Source organism: Lepidochelys kempii, chromosome 1, assembly GCF_965140285.1.
Source record: "Lepidochelys kempii isolate rLepKem1 chromosome 1, rLepKem1.hap1, whole genome shotgun sequence".
NCBI lineage: Eukaryota > Metazoa > Chordata > Testudines > Cheloniidae > Lepidochelys > Lepidochelys kempii.
The window spans coordinates 60,837,346-60,859,772 of record NC_136380.1 but is presented as its reverse complement, the minus strand read 5'-3'; the positions used below and the strand labels follow the sequence as shown (position 1 = coordinate 60,859,772).

The window sequence follows — 22,427 nt, the reverse complement described above, 5'->3', positions numbered from 1 at the left end:
CTAGATCAGTGAGGAGTGAATACTCTTTAGAGGTAGTGGGTTCTTCTTCCATGGACGGAGTAATCTAAGGGATGAATGGATCATCTGTGCCTGTTCTATATAATGAGAGGCCAAAGCGTGTCCTCTAGGGTATGTCTAGAAATAGCAGTGTGGAGCTGCCCTAGTATAAGCCCACCCAACCTACTGGGTCTGTACTCAGGTGGCTAACACACATCACCACCTTTGCCACAATGTCCACACTACTATTTTTAGTGTGCTAGCTTGAGCTATCATAGCGTGTGTCTGTTTATCCAGGCTGGGGGGCAAGCTCCCAACTGCAGTGTCGACATGCCTTAGACTATGGGCTTTTGGGGGAAAGGGCTACCATTTATTATATGTCTGTATAGTGCCTAGCACAATGTGGCCCAGCTTGTTAGTGAGCTTTAGTCTCCACCTCATTATCCATGTTAAATGATAATGGCTGTTATTGTTGTTAATAAACAGTAACTGTGGGATAAATATGATCTGCCATTTGATATTGGGTCTGTGATTTCCCCTTGCCTTTAAATAGTGATAGTGGCTCCTAGAGGTGGTGGGTCATATGATGCAATGTTCTATGCAGACCGTCTGCTGAGGTCTGATGGAGTATTGCCATCTTCTTGCATAGTGCCTTAAAGCTTTGGACAGCTGCAACTTGCTCCATTTTAAGCAAACTAATTGCAGTCCCCCCAGTTCCTACGGAGTTGCTAATGAGTGACACCCACAAATGGGCCAAGCAGGAGCCTCTGTCCCATAGGAAATATTTCACCTTACTACCAGGAACAGAGAGCTTCATTCGTACTTGGATTTTAAGCAGACACTGAAGGAAAAGTATCTGTATAGTGTATCCAAACCAAGGATTCTACAAGTCACCCTGCTGGTTCTTTCCACGCTGGCAGTCTCTGCTCAAGAGATTCAGTGGCTATTTTGATGGAGACAACAACTTGATTATCACCGTTGAAATGTGTCGTAAAATTGTATTAACAAAACAGCGAATACATTACACAAAGGCCTTAATCACTGGATGTTTACATAATGCCCACTGTGGACAAGTACGAAAGACCACAAAAGACCTGAGACCCCCCAAAAAGTCCATGAGTTCTGGCTTTCTCAAGCTGCTGAAGCACAGTGTCTTCTTCTTTACATTTCTGCTTCAGCAGCGTGAACTTTGCTCGCAGTTATTGCAATTCCTATAGCCAGGCTTCCATTATCAGAGAAGAGCTGGGCCAGTGAGGTGTTAAGGACAAGGCAATCGCCGTCTGATATGACAGAGTCCACGCACTCCAGTACCGATCTCGGGGTAGCTTCCCACTTCAGGCGCCTCTGATTCCTGTTGAGCTCAAGCCTGTAGGTGAAGTTATCGGCTTGTGTGGGGGTGCCAATCAGCATCATGGTGGCAAAGAACTGGGGATGGCCTTCGTATTTCTCCTGCTTCCTGAGCACAAGCAAAAAATGGTGGCCCAGGCAAGAATGCATTATTATCCAATCTGTTGGTGCAGGGAGGTGCATGTCTGTGGCCAGGAAAACAATCTCTGCCCCATGAAGGATGTTGATCCGGTGCGTCTGTCTCAGATGTGATACCACCACTTCTACATGGCCTTCCCATTGACAAGAAAACAGAGGGCACATGCAAGGAATCAGTTGCGGGTCGTGCACTGTCTCGAGGGGATGGTGGGAATGAAGGCTGCCTTGCTCCGTGGAGGTCTGACCGACTGCATGCCTGTTTGATACATACTGCAAGAAGAAGAGAAAAAAACAAGATGAAAGCTGAGGATACCATACCAGGCACTGACTTGGAACATACTTACAGGTCCTGGTCCTGAGAGGTGCTGAGCACCTGCAAATCCTGTTGACATCAATGGAAGCTGAAGGAACTCAGCACCTTTGAGATCAGACAGACCCACTGTGAGCAAGATGTGGACTTGTACAGACAGCAAAAGGTGCCAATAGCTGTCTCGTTCTGCAGGGGAAAAGATAAACCAGCAGGACTGCAATAAATCGTCTTAAATGAAAGTGATGCATGTGTTTTAAAAAGCAACTGCATTAGTTCAAGGGAAACAAATCTGTATTTTGTAAAAAACAAGGAGAGCATGGGGCATTTTATGCACTTATGGCTCTTAGAGCTCCTAACAGGGAAATGCAATATTTATGGCTTTATTACCCTTTAAGGAGACACTCTGGCAAACTTTTTTTTATCTGAAATAACATGTTGTATAACACATCATTTGTGAACCAAAATCAATTTTTATTGTGTAGGGTGGCCTCAGTATTTTTCTTTATGAATAAAAATACTTTGTGCCTAAATCTTGCTTTTTTAATCCATGTATATTAAAGGTGGACACATGACAGATGAAGGCAGTGGCACAATAGCCCATGCACAGAGACACCAGCTCTTGGAGTCCTGTGATTGTGTCAACATTTCAGCTTGCATTACAAAAAAATACAAATTTCTATCCTCATGGTTGTGAAGAAACACTCAGTTTATGTTTTTGAGTTTAATTGATGCAGTGACCTCTGCCTCAGTCTGTGGGCATCCTGAAACAATAGCTCTGAGTGATGGGAACTGTCTCATACATCTCAATGGGGAGCTAACTCCAAGCTCCACTGCTCTGAGGGGCCCTGCCAACACCTCCTCAGCACAGGATTTTGTGAGTGACAGAGGGAGAAGAATGCAGGGGATATTCAACCCTTCAAAGTTCACTCGACACTAGTGGCAGTTTACTACTAGAAACCCAAGTCTCTTTCCCCCATTTTCAGCCATGGGAGGTGCTCATGCACTAGCAAAAGCAATGAGAGACAATGAGCATGCTGCTGCAGAACAAGCCATGTGCTGAAATGAATGTGTTGATATAATGTTTTGACACTTTGTCCAGCAATCCTATTCATTTTAACACATTTCACCTGAAGTAGGAAACAACAGTATGTATCAGAACATCTATCATCCGTCCCTCTCCTGATTATGTCTCTAGTAGAACTGGGAATTTATCAGGTCATTTGGCGTTCGCTTGTGAATGTCAAGTTGCTGAGGCCTAACTATCCCACCCTGTCCCACGTTCTGGACTGAAGTCTCCTTCCATTATTATTTCCACAGCACTTGGACTTTGTCACCCCAGACATCCTGGGGGGTATCCACTCGTAAATTGCCCCACTATGTAAATGGTCAATATTCACTCGAAAGGCATGATTGTAGAGTCCAGGCTTTTCAGGCAGTTGAATTTTGATATGTAACCTCTAAAGCTACAGTGGCCAGAGGGCAATGTTAAATGTGCTGCTGCATAATAGGTGGTTCTCACTGAGACCCTGTACATCTACTTTCTTCGATATTTGATGCAAAGAGTAATGGATCATTTAAACATGTACTGAACCATCTAGTACTTGCTTTGGAGAATTATTACTCCAAATTATTATGCTGTGTTCTTTTTTCATTCTTTTTTTATGTACTTTGTTGTGTTAAAATCCAAGAATTTAAAATTTCCAACAAGATTCTGGACTAAAGACTGATAAATAACCAGCATTGCCTGGAAAATAAAGTAGGTCATTATAAACTAATCAAGGTGTCTGCCTTTAGTGGCTTGCTTATCATAGAGGGACCATCGGAGATGACAGGTTCACACTTTATCCTGCATTTCTTCCTTCTTCCTGTTTGGATGAAAGTTATAGTTAATTTAAATAATCTCTTGGTGAAGGAGGTTATTGCGACAGCAGATCATAAAAGGCCCTTTTTTAAATTGCTGAAATGCTAATTGCTTCATAAAATGAATTCTGATCTCCCCATCTAATACAATGGGTGTGAGCAATTACTTTCACTCAGCAAACTGTTAATGCAACATTAGTGATTATACTAATTAAAACTAATGAACTCTTACTCACATGCTGATAAACCTCTCAACCACTCAACAAACTCCAACCGTCTATCAGTTTTATTTAACTTCCCTTTTGGAAGAGGGATCTTAAATTAACCTTTGGAATAACATTCAAAATTAGGTTTTGAAATGTAAAGCTTTATTAACTGTGTATAATTCCTCTCCAAAGATTACCAGAGTCAGAGAAACCATTTCCATTGAGGGTGTAATTGAATTTAAAAATGTATTCTCCTAATTTGATAAGTTACACTAGCATGGTGTATAATGGTAGCTCAGCCATCTGAATCGTAGTAAAAAAAAGACATGTCTCTGCAAATATCATGCTATGACAATCATTCTTTAGTGGCTCAGGAGCTGGGTAAATAATTTGTAATGAATAATTTTATTCACTGAATTTTACCTCTTCCTAGCTTTGTGAAGTTTCCACAAACAAATTGTGAATTTCTCATATGTATTCAGTATTGGAAAGGATTTGTTGAATCATTTCAGTGAAGAATGCCAGGTTGGTATCTTGTTTCAGGTCAGATTAGTATGAAACTTCAAGATAGGTTGATTACATGAAGGTCACGTGGTTTTCTTCTATTGTCTGACTGGATAACAGCAACCTTTGGCTTTGAGTTTCTGGTATGAATATTTACACGTATTAATTCAAAATTCACTTCATATTTTGCAAGATTTGTTTAAAATCCGTAGTCTCAATGAACATTCCTGCCAGAAAACTCATTTGCTAGAATATCTCCTAAAACCCTTGAGATTTAAGTGGTATATAGGCCTTTTGCTGGTTTTCTGCACAGGTATGAGTTGCACCCATAAACACACACAAAAAGGGGCATGAATATAACAATAGTGAATTAGTTTAAGTGTTCAAATGAATACTTATGAACTTTTTTCCATGTTTGACCCACTCAAACAGCTTCCTCCTGTCATGGTTTTTTGAAGGTATGGCTTATTGGACTGTGGTTCTCTTTAAAAACAAACAATCAAGTGTAATGCCTAACTGATCCATTTGCCAAAAGGCATATTTATAAATACATGGCAAACTCAGCTGAATCACAAAACGAGAGAGAGGAAGTTTGGGCTTGTTGTTAGGATGAAGAAGATCCAGGTTCAGTGACTGGCTCTTCCACACATTTTCTGTTTGAACTGTAATCTCTCTATGACTCCGTTCTCCAGCTGTAAAACAGGGATAATAATCTTTCCTTTCTTCCACCATTTGTCTGTCTGGACTCTATAGACTGTAAGTTCTTTGAAGCAGAGAGTGTCACCACAAGTGCACATACAGCACCTAGAACAATGGGGCGGCCATCTTCATTAGGGCCTGTTAGCACTACTGAGATATAAATAATCGGACTATTTTAGATTTACACTACTGTATGTGAGAGAAGAATTTGGCTTCTGGTTTAGTAATGACTGGGAACTGTAGTGTTATTCGTTTCTGTTAGCTGACAGGAAAATGAGAACATCACGCTCAGTGAACAGGGATGACTCTCTCCTGGCCAATAAGGATTTGCTGACTGACAAGCAACTGTTGTTAATAGTCAGCTCTCTCTGGATACTTGTATAACTGGGTTTTATCCAGTGATCACAGAGTGCTTTAGAAACATTAATTAATTCTCTCAAAATCCTTGCTTATTTGCTCAGACCGGTCATGGGCCTGATCCAAAGTCAAAGTCAATGGGAGTCTTTGCACAGGGTCACTCAACAAATCAGTGGCAGAGCGGAAGATAAAACACAGGAGTCCCAACACCCTGCTCTTCCCAGAAGACTGCACTCTCTCTATACTGCCATTTTGGCAGTAGATGTGATTTTTCTTAAGTTTTAGTAATGCTTTTGACATAGTCCCATATGACATTCTAGAGAAATGTGGTCTAGATTAAATTACTATAAGGTGGGTGCTCAACTGGTTGAAGGACTGTACTCAAAGAGTAGTTATCATGGTACACTGCCAGACTGGGAGGATGTATCTAGTGGGGTCCCACAGGGGTCTTTCCTAGCTCTGGTACTATTCAATAATAACTTGTATAATGAAGTGGAAAAAATATGCAAATGACACCAAGCTGGGAGAGGTTGCAAGCACTTGGGAGGACAGGACTAGAATTCAAAATGACTTTGACAAATTGGAGAATTTGTCCAAAACTAACAAGATGAAATTCAGTAAAGACAAGTGCAATATACACAAATATAAAATGGGAAATAATTGGCCAGGCAGAAGTACCACTGAAAAGGATCTGGAGTCATAGCTGATCACAAACTGAACAAGAGCCAAAATGTGATGCGGTTGCCAGAAAGGGTAATATCAATCTGGGGCCCATTAACAAGAGAGATGTATGTAAGACATGGGAAGTAACTGTCCCACTCTCCTCAGCATTGGTGAGGTCTCAGCTGGAGTATTGTGTCCAGTTTGGGACACTGCACTTTAAGAAAGATGTGGACAAATTGGAGAGTGTCTAGAGGAGAGCAACAAAAATGATAAATTGTTTAGAAAACCTCACCTATGAGGAAATGTTAAACAAAACCTGAGCATGTTTAGTTTTGAGAAGAGTAGACTGAGGGGGGACCTTATATGTTTAAATATGGGCTGGGCTGTTATAAAGAGGACGCTGATCAATTGCTCACCATGTCACTAACGATAGGACAAGAAATAATAGGCTTAATCTGCAGCAAGGCAGATTTAGGTTAGATATTAGGAAGATCTTGCTAACTACAAGGATAGTTAAGTACTGGAATAGGTTACCAAGGAAGGTTGTGGAATCACTGTCACTAGAGGCTTTTAAGAACAGGTTAGGCAAACACCTGCCAGGGACATGTAAGTTTATTTGCTCCAACCCCAGTGCAGGAAGCTGGACTTGATGACTTCTCAAAGTCACTTGCAGCCCTACATTTCTTATTTTTTGTGAAAATTCGGATTGAGTGACAGCCCAGTGCACCTTGATAAGATGGAATTTTACAAATAGTGCAGGTGAGAAACAGACACTGTTCCTTTTATGGACACAAATGACTTGCTTCCTCTGATGCTTGAACTTTTGTGCTGAATTACAACAGGCTTGGTAGACCCTCACTCCCATATTTCTACCTGTCAGTTAAGGCAGACAGAGTTCTCTTTGAATTAGACTTCCATGCCCTCCCCAGCTCCTGCACACCTCATCTATGACACAAATCACATATTACTGATATATTTCTTCACACTTAATGAATTAATTCTAGTTCTAAAGTCCACAATGTCTGAATTGTCTCCCTCATGGAGTTTTGATGTTCATTCATATAATCTGAGAGCCACACTTTAAATGAAGTATCTCAGATAAGGAATTGATTAAATGTAACCAATTTGCTGCTTGTCCTCCTCTCTATTCGCTGTGCTGTAGAATCCTATTGATGTTCCATTTAAAATCAATGAAACATCAGGTGGTTCTTGGTACATCCCAGCAGAGCTCAGAATGTGCATTCTGCATCAAATATGGAACTTGGGACATTCAGCAGCAGTCAAAGAATTAAAAAATCACTTATAGTGTTTAATTAAATGCCATTTAATTATTAAAACCATATTTATTGAGGTTCAATAGTTACAATATAAAAAGGACAGACCTCTAACAGTTCTTAAACTTCAACAAATATTTGTCACAGAGTTATGAAACTTCCATAATAAATATACTTTCCACAAATGTTTTTAAGTGAATGTAGCTCTGGTAAAAGGTATAAGCCTATTTAAATCTTGAGATGGTGGGTGGAGCCCACCAGAACAACATAATGTCCACCCCTCTCCTTGTTTTGGAGCAGGAACTTGAAATTTGGTAGGGGAGCACCCTTTGCATTGGAGATATGCCTTTTGCTGTTCCTGTGACATTCTGACCAAGTTTTACTAAGTTATAAGCATCTGAAAATCAAATTTGCATATCCTCAGAAGAGACTTGAATAGATAAATTTCCCCAGAGAGTCCATCACACTGAGCATGCACCAGCCCAAGGCATAATAGGACTTTCTCTATGCTGCTGTGGGCTGGATTGAGACTAGGCACCAGTACTAAGAACAGGGAGCCTGTCCCTTGTATGCTCCCATCCCCTCCACCACCAGTTGAGACCAGGCAGTTTAAGGAGCAAGCTGCCTGATTTGAGTGCAGAGTGGACAAGATCCTGACTTGAGGGGGGAGGCGGGGAGTGTAGAATGGAACAAGGAGTCATGGGAGAGGATTGGACTGGAATTTGGGGGAAACTGGGACTGAATAGGTGTCATGACTGGGATGAGAACAATCTGACTTAGTGGTCAGAGTGCGTGTTGAGCGTCAGGTTGGGTCCAGTACCAGAAGGTCAGAGTCTGAAAGAGGCCAGAGGGCATATGAGGAGTCAGGTGTCATGAGGCAGGCAGGATCAGGTTACCAGGAGATCAGAGTCATGCAGCAGGAGCAGGTAGTGTAAAGAAAGCAGTTCTAAACAGGGAAAATCCAGTGCATGGACAAATTCCTGTTCCTCCACTCAGTTTAAATACAAGCAGGGAGCCAATCGGGACCCCCTAGAGTTCTGCCAATCAGATCCCAGAGTCATCGGACAGAGTTCAGCTTCTAGTTCTAGCAACCAAGGGGGTCACTAGGTGACCAGTCAGAAGTTACTAGCGCCTAAGAGCTCTGTGGGCTAGTATTCAAGGCCCTCCAGCCCCTAATGCTAAGAGGAATACTGGGAGTGGAACCTTAGAAAACTGAGGATCCCTGGCATAGGGGTATGGGACAAGAAGGGAAGGAAACAGAGTGAGCTCTGGCTTGGTGTATGATATGGCACCAGTGTGTTCTGCACTGAGTCCTCCCAGTTTGTTGGGCTGATGCCTCCCTTTTTAAGGTTTCAGAGTGGTAGCCGTGTTAGCCTGTAGCAGCAAAAACAATGAAGAGTCCTTGTGGCACCTTAGAGACTAACACATTTATTTGGGCATAAGCTTTTTTGGGCTAAAACCCACTTCATCAGATGCATGGAGTGAAAAATACAGTAGGCAGGTATAAATACACAGCACATGAAAAGATTGGAGTTGCCTTACCAAGTGTGGTAAGGCGGGAAAGGGGGTCAGTGCTAATGAGGCCAATTCAATTAGGGTGGATGTGGCCCATTCCCAACAGTTGACAAGAAGGGGTGAATATCAACAGAGGCAAAATTACTTTTTGTAGTGACCCAGTCACTCCCAGTCTTTATTCAGACCTAATTTGATGGTGTCAAGTTTGAAAATTAATTCCAGTTCTGCAGTTTCTCGTTGAAGTCTGTTTTTGAAGGTTTTTTTGTTGAAGAATGGCGACTTTTAAGTCTGTTATTGAGTGTCCAGGGAGATTGAAGTGTTCTACTGGTTTGAATGTGACAATTCTTGATGTCTGATTTGTGTCTACTTATTCTTTTGCGTAGAGACTGTCCAGTTTGGCCAATGTACATGGGTCCAGATGATGAAGATGTCATCAATGTAGCGCAAGTAGAGTAGGGGCATTAGGAGAGGAGAGCTGAGGAAGTGTTGTTCTAAATCAGCCATAAAAATGTTGGCATACTGTGGGGCCATGTGGGTACCCATAGCAATGCCACTGACTTGAAGGTATAAATTGTCCCCTCACCCACAACTATTTCAGATTTGGGGATGATTTATACCTTCAAGTCAGCGGCACTGTTATGGGTACCCGCATGGCCCCACAGTATGCCAACATTCTTCCCTGACTTAACTGAGAATAGAGTACTTGCTTCAGGAGGCAAGTGTCAGGCCTACATACAGGCCTACATACACAGTGGCCAGCCCAGAGGAGTTGGTGTTTCATGACCTGCCCTTCTATACTGCTGATATTGACTGCAGAGAGAATGCTAATGTTAGTGCATCAGTCTTCCCAGCTGATCCTAAGAATCCTCCTGAAGCAGCGCTGCTGGAACCATTCCATCCACTTGAGATGCCGTCTATAGTTTACCCAGGTCTCACCCATAGAGAAAGGTGAGGATGACAATTGCATTGTAAACCAAGATTTTGGTGCCTGTTCGCAGATCCCTATAATTGAAGACTCGTTTGAGTAGTCTTTCAAAGGATGTGCTGGCACAGTGGATCCTGTCTTCAATTTCTGTGTCAATGCTCACTGTTTGGGAGAGGTGGCTATCAAGGTATGGAAAATGGCCCACATTTTGCAGGGGTTCTCCACTGATGGTGATTTGTGGAATACGAAGAATAGTTTATGCAGGTGAGGGCTGGTAGAGTACCTTGATTTTCACGATGTTGAGAGAGAGACCCAGGCTGTGATAGGTATCTGCAAAAAGGTTTAGGGTACTTTGCAGGTCAGCCTCTGTGTGTGTGAGAATGACGCAGTCATCTGCATACTGAATCAGTGATGCCAGTTCTCGTGATCTTAGATTTTGTTTGGAGACGTCGGAGATTGAGGAGTTGACCATCCATACTATACTCAATCCTGATTCCATCAAGAATGCAGTCATGAATGAGAATCAGGGTCATGGCAAGGTAAATGGAGAAGGTTGGCACAATGACACAGTCCTGCTTGACAACAGTGCAAATGATGAATGGTTCGGTCTCTGAGCCATTGCACAGAATGGTGGCAGTCAACCCATCATGGAGTAGTCTGATGATGGAAATGAATTTCTGTGGACAGCCAAAACTACACAGCACTTTCCATAGGGCATCACGATTGATAGAGTCAGAGACCTGGGTTAGGTCAATGAATGCCATGAACAGTTCCTGGTGTTGCTTTCTGAACTTCTCCTGAATCTGTTGTGCCACAAAGATCATTTCAGTTGTGCCTTGGGATGGCCTGAAGCCACACTGTGATTCGGGGAGGAGTTCCTCAGCTGAGCATTCCCCATGCAACCTTTATTTGAACTCCCTGTGCATATGCAATATGAGATAACAGCCTTCAGTTACAGGATCACATTTTTCCAGAGGACTCCCATATCATTCAGTGCACAGATTGGTTGGTGCTCACTTAATTCTGTTTTCTTCTTGTTTTTTGTGTGGCTTTATGCCTTATTTGCTGTATTCTATTCAAAACCTGCTCTGAAGACAGAATTATTAATTTCCTCATGGACTTTTCTGTGGTGCTCATCACTATAGTAGCTGAAAGCTTCACAAATATTCATGAATTTACCTTCACCCCTGTGAGATGAGTGTATATTTTCCCCATTTTACAGATATGGAACTGAGACAGTGATCAGTTAAGATCAAAGTATCCTGATTTTTCATATGTTCAACATACAGTTCCCATTGACTTCAGTTGCAGCTGTAAGCGCTCAGCACTTCTGCAAATCTGACTCCAAGGTCTCCAGTCAGGCACTCAGAAAATAAATTAAACTTTTCCCACTTGTGCATTCAAGTAACTTGCCCAGCATCACATAGACTCTGTGGCAGAGGCAAGGACAGAATCCAGTCCTCCAGGTCAACATTCAACTGACTTAACCATGAGATTACTTATTCTCTTTCTGCAGTCCCCTGCCTCATTCACCACCTTCTACAACAAATGAAGCAGCGATCCTACAAAGAAAACAGCCTTCTTCAGTACACACACATGATTCTTCCCCCCAAGGCATGTCCCTCTTGTGCACTGAATGAATTAGGGGTCCTGCACAAAAAATATTATAACATGTAATTCTAGGCCGGGGTAGGCAACCTATGCCAAAGGCGGCAGGCGAGTTGATTTTCAGTGGCGCTCACACTGCCCGGGTCCTGGCCACCAGTCCGTGGGGCTCTGCATTTTCATTTAATTTTAAATGAAGCTTCTTAAACATTTTAAAAACCTTATTTACTTTACATACAACAATAGTTTAGTTATATATTAAAGACTTATAGAAAGAGACCTTCTAAAAACGTTAAAATGTATTACTGGCCCGCCAAACCTTAAATTCTGAAAGGTTGCCGGCCCCTGATCTAGGCTGTATATATGATGCATACGATGGGGTTTACGCTCATCAACTGTTAGACAAGAGGATTAAGAGACAATTAGTGCACCTGTGATTGATTGATTGTCTCCTAGCCAGAGGGGGCAGAGCTAGGTAAGGATCTTTAAGTACCTGGGCCTTATATGGAACCAAAGGGAACTCAGTGAGGAGGAGATAGGGTTTCTTTCTACAAGAGAAATCCTACAGGAAACAGGATAGGCCCTCGGATGGGGGGAAGCCCTGAGATAGACTTTAAATAGGGAAGTAGTCAGGTAGGGTCCACAGGGAGCAGGTTAGGATCCTGTGGGGGAGGCCCAGAGCTGCGGAGCTGGTGTTCAGGGTGGGGGCAATGTGCAGAGACCCTGTGGCCGCACCTCCACCTAGGAGCCAGAGGGAAATGCTGGCTGCTTCTGTGACCTGCCTGAGGTAAATGCTGCCTGGAGTTTGCACCCTGAACCCCCTCCTGCACCCCATTCCCCCTCCCATACCCAAACTCACTCTCAGAGCCGGAACCTCATTTCCCCTCCAACCCTGAGCCCCCTCCTGCACCCCAGACCCCTCATCCCCAGAGCCACACCAGAGTCTGCACCCCCTGCAAGAGCCCTCACCTCCTCCTACATCTCAACCCCCTGCTGCAGCCTGGACCCCCCCCCCCATACCCTGAACCCCTCATTTCTGGCCCCAGCCCAGAGCCTGTACCCCCTTCCACACCCTATCACCCTGCTCCAGCCCAGAGCCCCCTCTCATACTCTGAACCCCTCATTTATTGACCCACACAAGAGCCCTCACCCCCTCCCACACCCAACTCCCTGCCCAGCCTGGTGAAAATGAGGAAGGGTGGGGGAGAGTGAGCAACGGAGGGTGGGGGGATGGAGTGAGTGGGGGCGGGGCCTTGGAGAAGGGTCAGGGTGGGGCCTCAGGAAAGGGGCGGGGCAGGGGAGCAGAGCAGGGATATTCGGTTTTCTGCAGTCAGAAAGTTGGCAACCCTAAACAAAAGGGTGGAACAAGGCCTGGTGCCCAGGAAGCCCCCGGGTGCAGTGGGGAGAAGGGTAGGGTTGGAATGTCCCAAATGAGCCCTTCTTTCCTTAGCTGATGCAGGCTGCTTAAGGGACAGAGCTCCGCATCTTCTATAGAGAGGTTATGATTTTCTATCAAAAATTGTATAAATGTTCCTTAAAGGGACCGGATCTATTAACTTGTGCCATAGTTTGTGAAATGTGCTACTTATCCTAAGTTCTTCCTGACATCCTCGTTTTCTCTGCTTATATGGGCCCCACCCTATCTCCCCAGCTATATAAAAACTATCTCCACTAGTTCTCTAATTCTTAGCTCCCATTTGACCGATTTGCCACCCACTGTTACACACCCACATGTTATTTACACCTACCACGTAGGGAGTAAAGTTCTAAAGATAACATGAAGAAACTAGCAAGCCTTTTAATTCTGGGCTTCAATTAATTTCTTTTCTGCTCTTTTTAGTATGCTAATGAGATTTTATAAACCTGTTGGATGAAAGAAAAGGGGTGGAGGGGAACCCATGATGTCAAAAGCCAAATTTCCGTAGCTGAAATTAAAAAATCCAAAACCAGAGCCCATGTTAGAGATGTATTTAAAATTTTAATTACATGAAATCCTATTAATTTATGAATGCATCAGCAGACTATCTTAAGTACTGTATATTAGTCAGGGGTTTGGTAGTGGAAGGCGTTATATTCACCACTATCAAATGGTGCTGAGAGGACAATTTCAAGCTCATTTTACTCATCTCAGTTTGCAACGTAATCAGGCATGAGATGGTGACACTGTGCTGCTGGAATGTGTTAATGTTTCTAATGAGGCACCACTGTATAAGGAGAGAAATTGCTGTTTTAAGCCTTGTCGACTCTAGAGTTTTGCACCATTAATAACTGAACCAGTAGGATCACACAGCAGTATTCCCCAACTGTGCTGTATGTCCTCACTACTCATGCTGGTTTTGATGCAGGTTGGCAGTAGTTTTGTTCTGTGTCCATGCTAGCACTGTACCATATTGCCTTCCAGGTACCTATCCCTCAGTTCCTAACCCACTTTGCTGAAGTGGGGGCTTCTGGGAAATTTCAGCATGTCTTCTGGGAGCTATGGGGAGCTGTGGTGGAAGAGGTTAAACTCTCATTGTTCCTCAGTGACAATCATGTAAGTCCCCTGATGACTTTTACCATTTCCTCATCCTTTTCTCAAAATGGACGCCAGAGTGAATGTTCAGCTCTGTCCTTCCCCAGCAAGAAGGATGTTTGTTGGAGCTTTTGAAAAGCATTAGTGAGGCAGCTGAAGAGGCAGGGGGAATGCAGATGAAGGATTTTCTGTCGGCACCCATCTGACTCATGATAGAGCAATGTTCATTCACCTACCACTGCCTGAGTAGACAGCTCCGTGCTGTACCGGCAATTGCTCTTCAGTGGGCAAAGTGTGGCTTTTGGGTGTGCACTACAACCACAGGCAGTCCTTCTCAAGACCTGGGATGAGCTGCAGTGACTGTGTGACATCAGGGTATGGAAAGAGACTATTCTGTGCCTCTGTGGTGAGCTAGCCCTGACTCTACAGTGCCAGACCGTGAGGAGGAGCTCCCCTAAATGTAGACAACTAATGAAAATTAAGAGAGATGACCATCCCTGTAGAATCTGGTTGCCCCAGATAGCAATAGATCAGTTGGGTACCAGTTTGTGGCTGTGGCCAAAACAGTACCTGCTGTGGAAAATTTGCATTTTGTTTTGCAGGAGTTATGTGATCCGTGTGGCCATTGTGTCAGAGATCAAAGGGATGTAAATAGCGGAGGTTCCTGACCTGAAGGAGGCACTGATGCGTCCACACGAACAGAAAAGGGTACCATTCAGTGATCAGGCATGCCTTCACGGATCACTGTGGAAGGTTCATGGGCATGTACTTAGGGCTGCAATATTGCCAACTCCAAAAAATCATGAAGGTGGGGGGTTTTTATATAAAAATGATGGTCAGCAGAGGACTTAAGTAATGGTGCTATAAGGAGGATTTGGGATGTTTCCCGTGAATGTCTCCCAGTGGTCAGAGGACAGTTCTCATGAGATGCACTCCATCTGAGAGGGGTGGGGAAGAGATTTCTGGGATACAGATTGACACAACTGATTAAAAGAGCTTTAAACTAGGAATTAGGGGGAAGACTGTTAGGAGATGCTCATATAATCTCCACGCCTGTTTCCAATATTGAGCCGGAGGAAAATCCAGTGAAAGAGGATACAGCAATGGAGACAGGAACAACATACAGTAGGAGAACAGACAACAAAAGGAAAGATAGTGCCAAGACCAATAACAATAACAGTCAGCGAGATGATACTGGCAGAAAATGACTATCCCTAGAGGCCAATTGGAAACAACTAAGATGTCTGTACACCAGTGCAAGGAGCCTGTGTAACAAAATGGAGGAACTAGAACTACTGATCCTGAAAATGAAACCAGATATTACAGGGATAATAGAAATATGGTGGAATAGTAGTCATGGCTGGAGTTGAAGGGTATGTGCTGGTCAGGAAAGACAAAGTAAAGGTGGTGGAGTAGCATTGTATTTTAATGAGTAGACTGTAAAGAAATGAAAAGAGATGGAATGGATAAATCAGAATCTGTTTTGGGTCAATTTCACTTTGGGGAAGAATGGTAACAGAGGCTCCACTGGTATAGTGCTTGGGGTCTGCTACAGACCCCCAAGATCCAGTTTGGATGTGAATAGAATCCTCTTCATTAATATTTCTAATGAAATAAATACGACTGAAAATTGTGTGATTATGGGAGATTTTAATTCCCATATATCGATTAGAGGACAAAAGCTACTAATAAAGGTACAACCCAAATAGTTTTCAAAGTGATTGCTGACAGGGAAGCAGGTGGGGAAGCAGTGGGGGCAAAAGGAAAGCACTGGGGGCAGAAAACCTAACTAAGTTCAAGACTGAACTTAATAAATGTATGGAGTAAATGGTATGATGGCCCATCTGGATATGGCATAACAGTGTATGGCCCCTCTGCATCTGCTTTCAGAGTAACAGCCGTGTTAGTCTGTATTCGCAAAAAGAAAAGGAGGACTTGTGGCACCTTAAAGACTAACCAATTTATTTGAGCTTAAGCTTTCGTGAGCTACAGCTCACTTCATCGGATGCATACTGTGGAAAGTGTAGAAGATCTTTTTATACACACAAAGCATGAAAAAATACCTCCCCCCACCCCACTCTCCTGCTGGTAATAGCTTATCTAAAGTGATCACTCTCCTTACAATGTGTATGATAATCCAGGTGGGCCATTTCCAGCACAAATCCAGGGTTTAACAAGAACGTCTGGGGGGGGGGTAGGAAAAAACAAGGGGAAATAGGTTACCTTGCATAATGACTTAGCCACTCCCACTCTCTATTCAAGCCTAAGTTAATTGTATCCAATTTTCAAATGAATTCCAATTCAGCAGTCTCTCGCTGGAGTCCAGATTTGAAGTTTTTTTGTTGTAATATCGCAACTTTCATGTCTGTAATCGCGTGACCAGAGAGATTGAAGTGTTCTCCGACTGGTTTATGAATGTTATAATTCTTGACATCTGATTTGTGTCCATTTATTCTTTTACGTAGAGATTGTCCAGTTTGACCAATGTACATGGCAGAGGGGCATTGCTGGCACATGATGGCATAGATCACATTGGTGGATGTCCAGGTGAACGAGCCTCTGATAGAGTGGCTGATGTTATTAGGCCCTGTGATGGTGTCCCCTGAATAGATATGTGGGCACAGTTGGCAACGGGCTTTGTTGCAAGGATAGGTTCCTGGGTTAGTGGTTCTGTTGTGTGGTATGTGGTTGCTGGTGAGTATTTGCTTCAGGTTGGGGGGCTGTCTGTAGGCAAGGACTGGCTTGTCTCCCAAGATTTGTGAGAGTGTTGGGTTATCCTTCAGGATAGGTTGTAGATCCTTAGTAATGCGTTGGAGGAGTTTTAGTTGGGGGCTGAAGGTGACAGCTAGTGGCGTTCTGTTATTTTCTTTGTTAGGCCTGTCCTGTAGTAGGTGACTTCTGGGAACTCTTCTGGCTCTATCAATCTGTTTCTTCACTTCCGCAGGTGGGTATTGTAGTTGTAAGAATGCTTGATAGAGATCTTGTAGGTGTTTGTCTCTGTCTGAGGGGTTGGAGCAAATGCGGTTGTATCGCAGAGCTTGGCTGTAGACAATGGATTGTGTGGTGTGGTCAGGGTGAAAGCTGGAGGCATGTAGGTAGGAATAGCGGTCAGTAGGTTTCCGGTATAGGGTGGTGTTTATGTGACCATCGTTTATTAGCACTGTAGTGTCCAGGAAGTGGATCTCTTGTGTGGACTGGACCAGGCTGAGGTTGATGGTGGGATGGAAATTGTTGAAATCATGGTGGAATTCCTCAAGGGCTTCTTTTCCATGGGTCCAGATGATGAAGATGTCATCAATGTAGCGCAAGTAGAGTAGGGGCGTTAGGGGACGAGAGCTGAGGAAGAGTTGTTCTAAGTCAGCCATAAAAATGTTGGCATACTGTGGGGCCATGTGGGTACCCATAGCAGTGCCGCTGATTTGAAGGTATACATTGTCCCCAAATGTAAAATAGTTATGGGTAAGGAGAAAGTCACAAAGTTCAGCCACCAGGTTAGCTGTGACATTATCGGGGATAGTGTTCTTGATGGCTTGTAGTCCATCTTTGTGTGGAATGTTGGTGTAGAGGGCTTCTACATCCATAGTGGCCAGGATGGTGTTATCAGGAAGATCACCGATGGATTGTAGTTTCCTCAGGAAGTCAGTGGTGTCTCGAAGATAGCTGGGAGTGCTGGTAGCGTAGGGCCTGAGGAGGGAGTCTACATAGCCAGACAATCTTGCTGTCAGGGTGCCAATGCCTGAGATGATAGGGCGCCCAGGATTTCCAGGCTTATGGATCTTGGGTAGTAGATAGAATATCCCAGATCAGGGTTCCAAGGGTGTGTCTGTGCGGATTTGATCTTGAGCTTTTTCAGGGAGTTTCTTGAGCAAATGCTGTAGTTTCTTTTGGTAACTCTCAGTGGGATCAGAGGGTAATGGCCTGTAGAATCTGGTGTTGGAGAGCTGCCTAGCAGCCTCTTGCTCATATTCCGACCTATTCATGATGACAACAGCACCTCCTTTGTCAGCCTTTTTGATTACGATATCGGAGTTGTTTCTGAAGCTGTGGATGGCGTTGTGTTCCGCACGGCTGAGGTTATGGGGCAAGTGATGCTGCTTTTCCACAATTTCAGCCCGTGCACATCGGCGGAAGCACTCTATGTAGAAGTCCAGTCTGCTGTCTCGACCTTCAGGAGGAGTCCACCTAGAATCCTTCTTTTTGTAGTGTTGGTAGAGAGGTCTCTGTGGATTAGTATGTTGTTCAGAGGTATGTTGGAAATATTCCTTGAGTCGGAGACGTCGAAAATAGGATTCTAGGTCACCACAGAACTGTATCATGTTCGTGTGGGTGGAGGGGCAGAAGGAGAGGCCCCGAGATAGGACAGCTGCTTCTGCTGGGCTAAGAGTATAGTTGGATTAGGTTAACAATATTGCTGGGTGGGTTGAGGGAACCATTGCTGTGGCCCCTTGTGGCATGTAGTAGTTTAGAAAGTTTAGTGTCCTTTTTCTTTTGTAGAGAAGCAAAGTGTGTGTTGTAAATGGCTTTTCTGCATCTGCTATTAGCAAATATCTCCAACAGCTGAAGATGGAACACTAGCAGTGGAGGACTCTGAGTTACTACACAGAATTATTTCCCAGATGTGTGATTGATGGGGTTCGACCACATGTTTGGTGTCTAAATGATCACCATGTTTGGGGTAAGGAAGGAATTGCCCCAAAGTCAGAGTGGTATAGACCCTGGGTTTTTTTTGCCTTCCTCTGCAGCATGGGACACGGGTCACTTGCTAGTTTAAACTGGAATAAATGGTGGATTCTCCTTAACTGGAAGTCTTTTTAAATCAAGATTTGAGGCCAGAGGTTATGGGCCTATTGCAGGAGTGGGTTAGCAAGGTTCTATGGCCTATGATGTGCAGGAGGTCAGACTAGATTATGACAATGGCCTTCTAGCCTTATCGTCTTTGAGTCTATGAATCTACCAACCATATATACTGCTTTATTTCCACGAGTCAATTATATTGTGGGGTTTGGGCCAGTCTTTTGATTTTTGAATTCTCCCTTGCCCATCCCTAGTGTGTGTGTGTGTGTGTGTGTGTGACAGTGTGTTGCCAATGATCCCAAATTTATTACGGTGACATTTTTTGGCCACCACTGGAGCTGTTCTCATCCCCACATCTGCCCATCCCCTTCACGGCAATTAATTCTGCTCCCCAAACCTTAGTTCAATCTTGTCCCCCAGCTCTCCATCCATTCTTCCCCCACATCACCTCTTCCAGCCCCACCTCTGCCCCTCCTGCAGTTCCTGGAGCTCTTCACCTACCCCCCTCCCAGGCCCAAGATGGGGGAGTGGAGTTGCAGAGGGTTCCCCTTCTTTCCCTTCTAGGCTGGAGGGGGCACTGTTGTTGTTTTCATCCCCATGGTAATTCTGGGTGACTGTGCATACCTTCCTTTCCCCCGGCCAATGACGTCTTTTCATAACTGACTACACAAATGTGCAGAGATGCAGGTTCAGCTATGCACTCAGTAGGTGCAGGATGGTGTTAGAATGCGCATTCAGGAGCTTGAAAGCAAGATAGTGAAGGCAACAGGCATCACTGACTGCATAACATGTATGAAAGCAAAGTAGAAATGTTCCATGGAGTGCCAAGGCAGCCTGGCTGACATCAACCTAGGCACAGCTGGACAGTGGTTTCACCTGAAATGATTAGTGCAATCTGCAGTCAATGTACTGCACAAATTAGAAGTATTCTATGGCAGGTTTCAGAGGAACAGCCGTGTTAGTCTGTATTCGCAAAAAGAAAAGGATTACTTGTGGCACCTTAGAGACTAACCAATTTATTTGAGCATGAGCTTTCGTGAGCTACAGCTCACTTCATCAGATGTTTACCGTGGAAACTGCAGCAGACTTTATATACACACAGAAATCATGAAACAATACCTCCTCCCACCCCACTGTCCTGCTGGTAATAGCTTATCTAAAGTGATCAACAGGTGGGCCATTTCCAGCACAAATCCAGGTTTTCTCACCCTCCACCCCCCCACACAAATTCACTCTCCTGCTGGTGCTAGCCCATCCAAAGTGACAGACTGGACTTCTACATAGAGTGCTTCCGCCGACGTGCACGGGCTGAAATTGTGGAAAAGCAGCATCACTTGCCCCATAACCTCAGCCATGCGGAACGCAATGCCATCCACAGCCTCAGAAACAACTCTGACATCATAATCAAAAAGGCTGACAAAGGAGGTGCTGTTGTCATCATGAATAGGTCGGAATATGAACAAGAGGCTGCTCGGCAGCTCTCCAACACGAGTTTCTACAAGCCATTACCCTATGATCCCACTGAGAGTTACCAAAAGCAACTACAGCATTTGCTCAAGAAACTTCCTGAAAAAGCACAAGATCAAATCCGCACAGACACACCCCTGGAACCCCGACCTGGGATATTCTATCTACTACCCAAGATCCATAAACCTGGAAATCCTGGGCGCCCCATCATCTCAGGCATTGGCACCCTGACAGCAGGATTGTCTGGCTATGTAGACTCCCTCCTCAGGCCCTACGCTACCAGCACTCCCAGCTACCTTCGAGACACCACTGACTTCCTGAGGAAACTTCAATCCATCGGTGATCTTCCTGATAACACCATCCTGGCTACTATGGATGTAGAAGCCCTCTACACCAACATTCCACACAAAGATGGACTACAAGCCGTCAAGAACACTATCCCCGATAATGTCACGGCTAACCTGGTGGCTGAACTTTGTGACTTTGTCCTTACCCATAACTATTTCACATTTGGGGACAATGTATACCTTCAGATCAGCGGCACTGCTATGGGTACCCGCATGGCCCCACAGTATGCCAACATTTTTATGGCTGATTTAGAACAACGCTTCCTCAGCTCTCGTCCCCTAAAGCCCCTACTCTACTTGCGCTATATTGATGACATCTTCATCATCTGGACCCATGGAAAAGAAGCCCTTGAGGAATTCCACCATGATTTCAACAATTTCCATCCCACCACCAACCTCAGCCTGGTCCAGTCCACACAAGAGATCCACTTCCTGGACACTACAGTGCTAATAAACAATGGCCACATAAACACCACCCTATACCGTAAACCTACTGACCGCTATTCCTACCTGCATGCCTCCAGCTTTCACCCTGACCACACCACACGATCCATCGTCTACAGCCAAGCTCTGCGATACAACCGCATTTGCTCCAACCCCTCAGACAGAGACAAACACCTACAAGATCTCTGTCAAGCTTTCTTACAACTACAATACCCACCTGCAGAAGTAAAGAAACAGATTGATAGAGCCAGAAGAGTTCCCAGAAGTTACCTACTACAGGACAGGCCTAACAAAGAAAATAACAGAACGCCACTAGCCGTCACCTTCAGCCCCCAACTAAAACCCCTCCAACGCATTATTAAGGATCTACAACCTATCCTAAAGGATGACCCAACACTCTCACAAGTCTTGGGAGACAGGCCAGTCCTTGCCTACAGACAGCCCCGCAACCTGAAGCAAATACTCACCAACAACCACATACCACACAACAGAACCACTAACCCAGGAACTTATCCTTGCAACAAAGCCCGTTGCCAATTGTGCCCACATATCTATTCAGGGGACACCATCACAGGGCCTAATAACATCAGCCACACTATCAGAGGCTCGTTCACCTGGACATCCACCAATGTGATCTATGCCATCATGTGCCAGCAATGCCCCTCTGCCATGTACATTGGTCAAACTGGACAGTCTCTACGTAAAAGAATAAATGGACACAAATCAGATGTCAAGAATTATAACATTCATAAACCAGTCGGAGAACACTTCAATCTCTCTGGTCACGCAATCACAGACATGAAGGTCGCTATCTTAAAACAAAAAAACTTCAAATCCAGACTCCAGCGAGAAACTGCTGAATTGGAATTCATTTGCAAATTGGATACTATTAATTTAGGCTTAAATAGAGACTGGGAGTGGCTAAGTCATTATGCAAGGTAGCCTGTTTCCTCTTGTTTTTTCCTACCCCCCTCCCCCCAGATGTTCTGGTTTAACTTGGATTTAAACCTGGAGAATGGTCAGTTTAGATGAGCTATTACCAGCAGGAGAGTGAGTTTGTGTGTGTATGGGGGTGGGGGGATGTGAGAAAACCTTGATCTATGCAGGAAATAGCCCGACTTGATTATGTAAAGAGTTGTCACTTTGGATGGGCTAGCACCAGCAGGAGAGTGAATTTGTGTGGGGGGGTGGAGGGTGAGAAAACCTGGATTTGTGCTGGAAATGGCCCACCTGTTGATCACTTTAGATAAGCTATTACCAGCAGGACAGTGGGGTGGGAGGAGGTATTGTTTCATGATTTCTGTGTGTATATAAAGTCTGCTGCAGTTTCCACGGTAAACATCTGATGAAGTGAGCTGTAGCTCACGAAAGCTCATGCTCAAATAAATTGGTTAGTCTCTAAGGTGCCACAAGTAATCCTTTTCTTTTTAAGTATTCTATGCACGTTTTCATAATGATGATGG

At 44.3% G+C, this 22,427-nt stretch overlaps 1 protein-coding gene across 3 annotated transcripts in view; it reads right to left on the bottom strand.

Moving 5' to 3' along the window:
- Positions 1-980: 980 nt before the first annotated feature.
- Positions 981-22,427, bottom strand: part of SIAH3 (siah E3 ubiquitin protein ligase family member 3) — a 78,930-nt gene continuing 57,483 nt past the window's right edge. For 2 of the 3 annotated variants that reach the window (XR_012158995.1, XR_012158996.2), the window contains exon 2: positions 1,668-1,978. Coding sequence is in view for 1 of the 3 variants with exons in the window: in XM_073344664.2 (XP_073200765.1) it covers positions 1,159-1,752 (594 nt within the window). In the remaining 2 variants the exon portion in view is untranslated. Of the gene's footprint in view, positions 1,979-22,427 lie in introns of all 3 variants that reach the window. The other variant, XM_073344664.2, reaches the window with a different exon arrangement.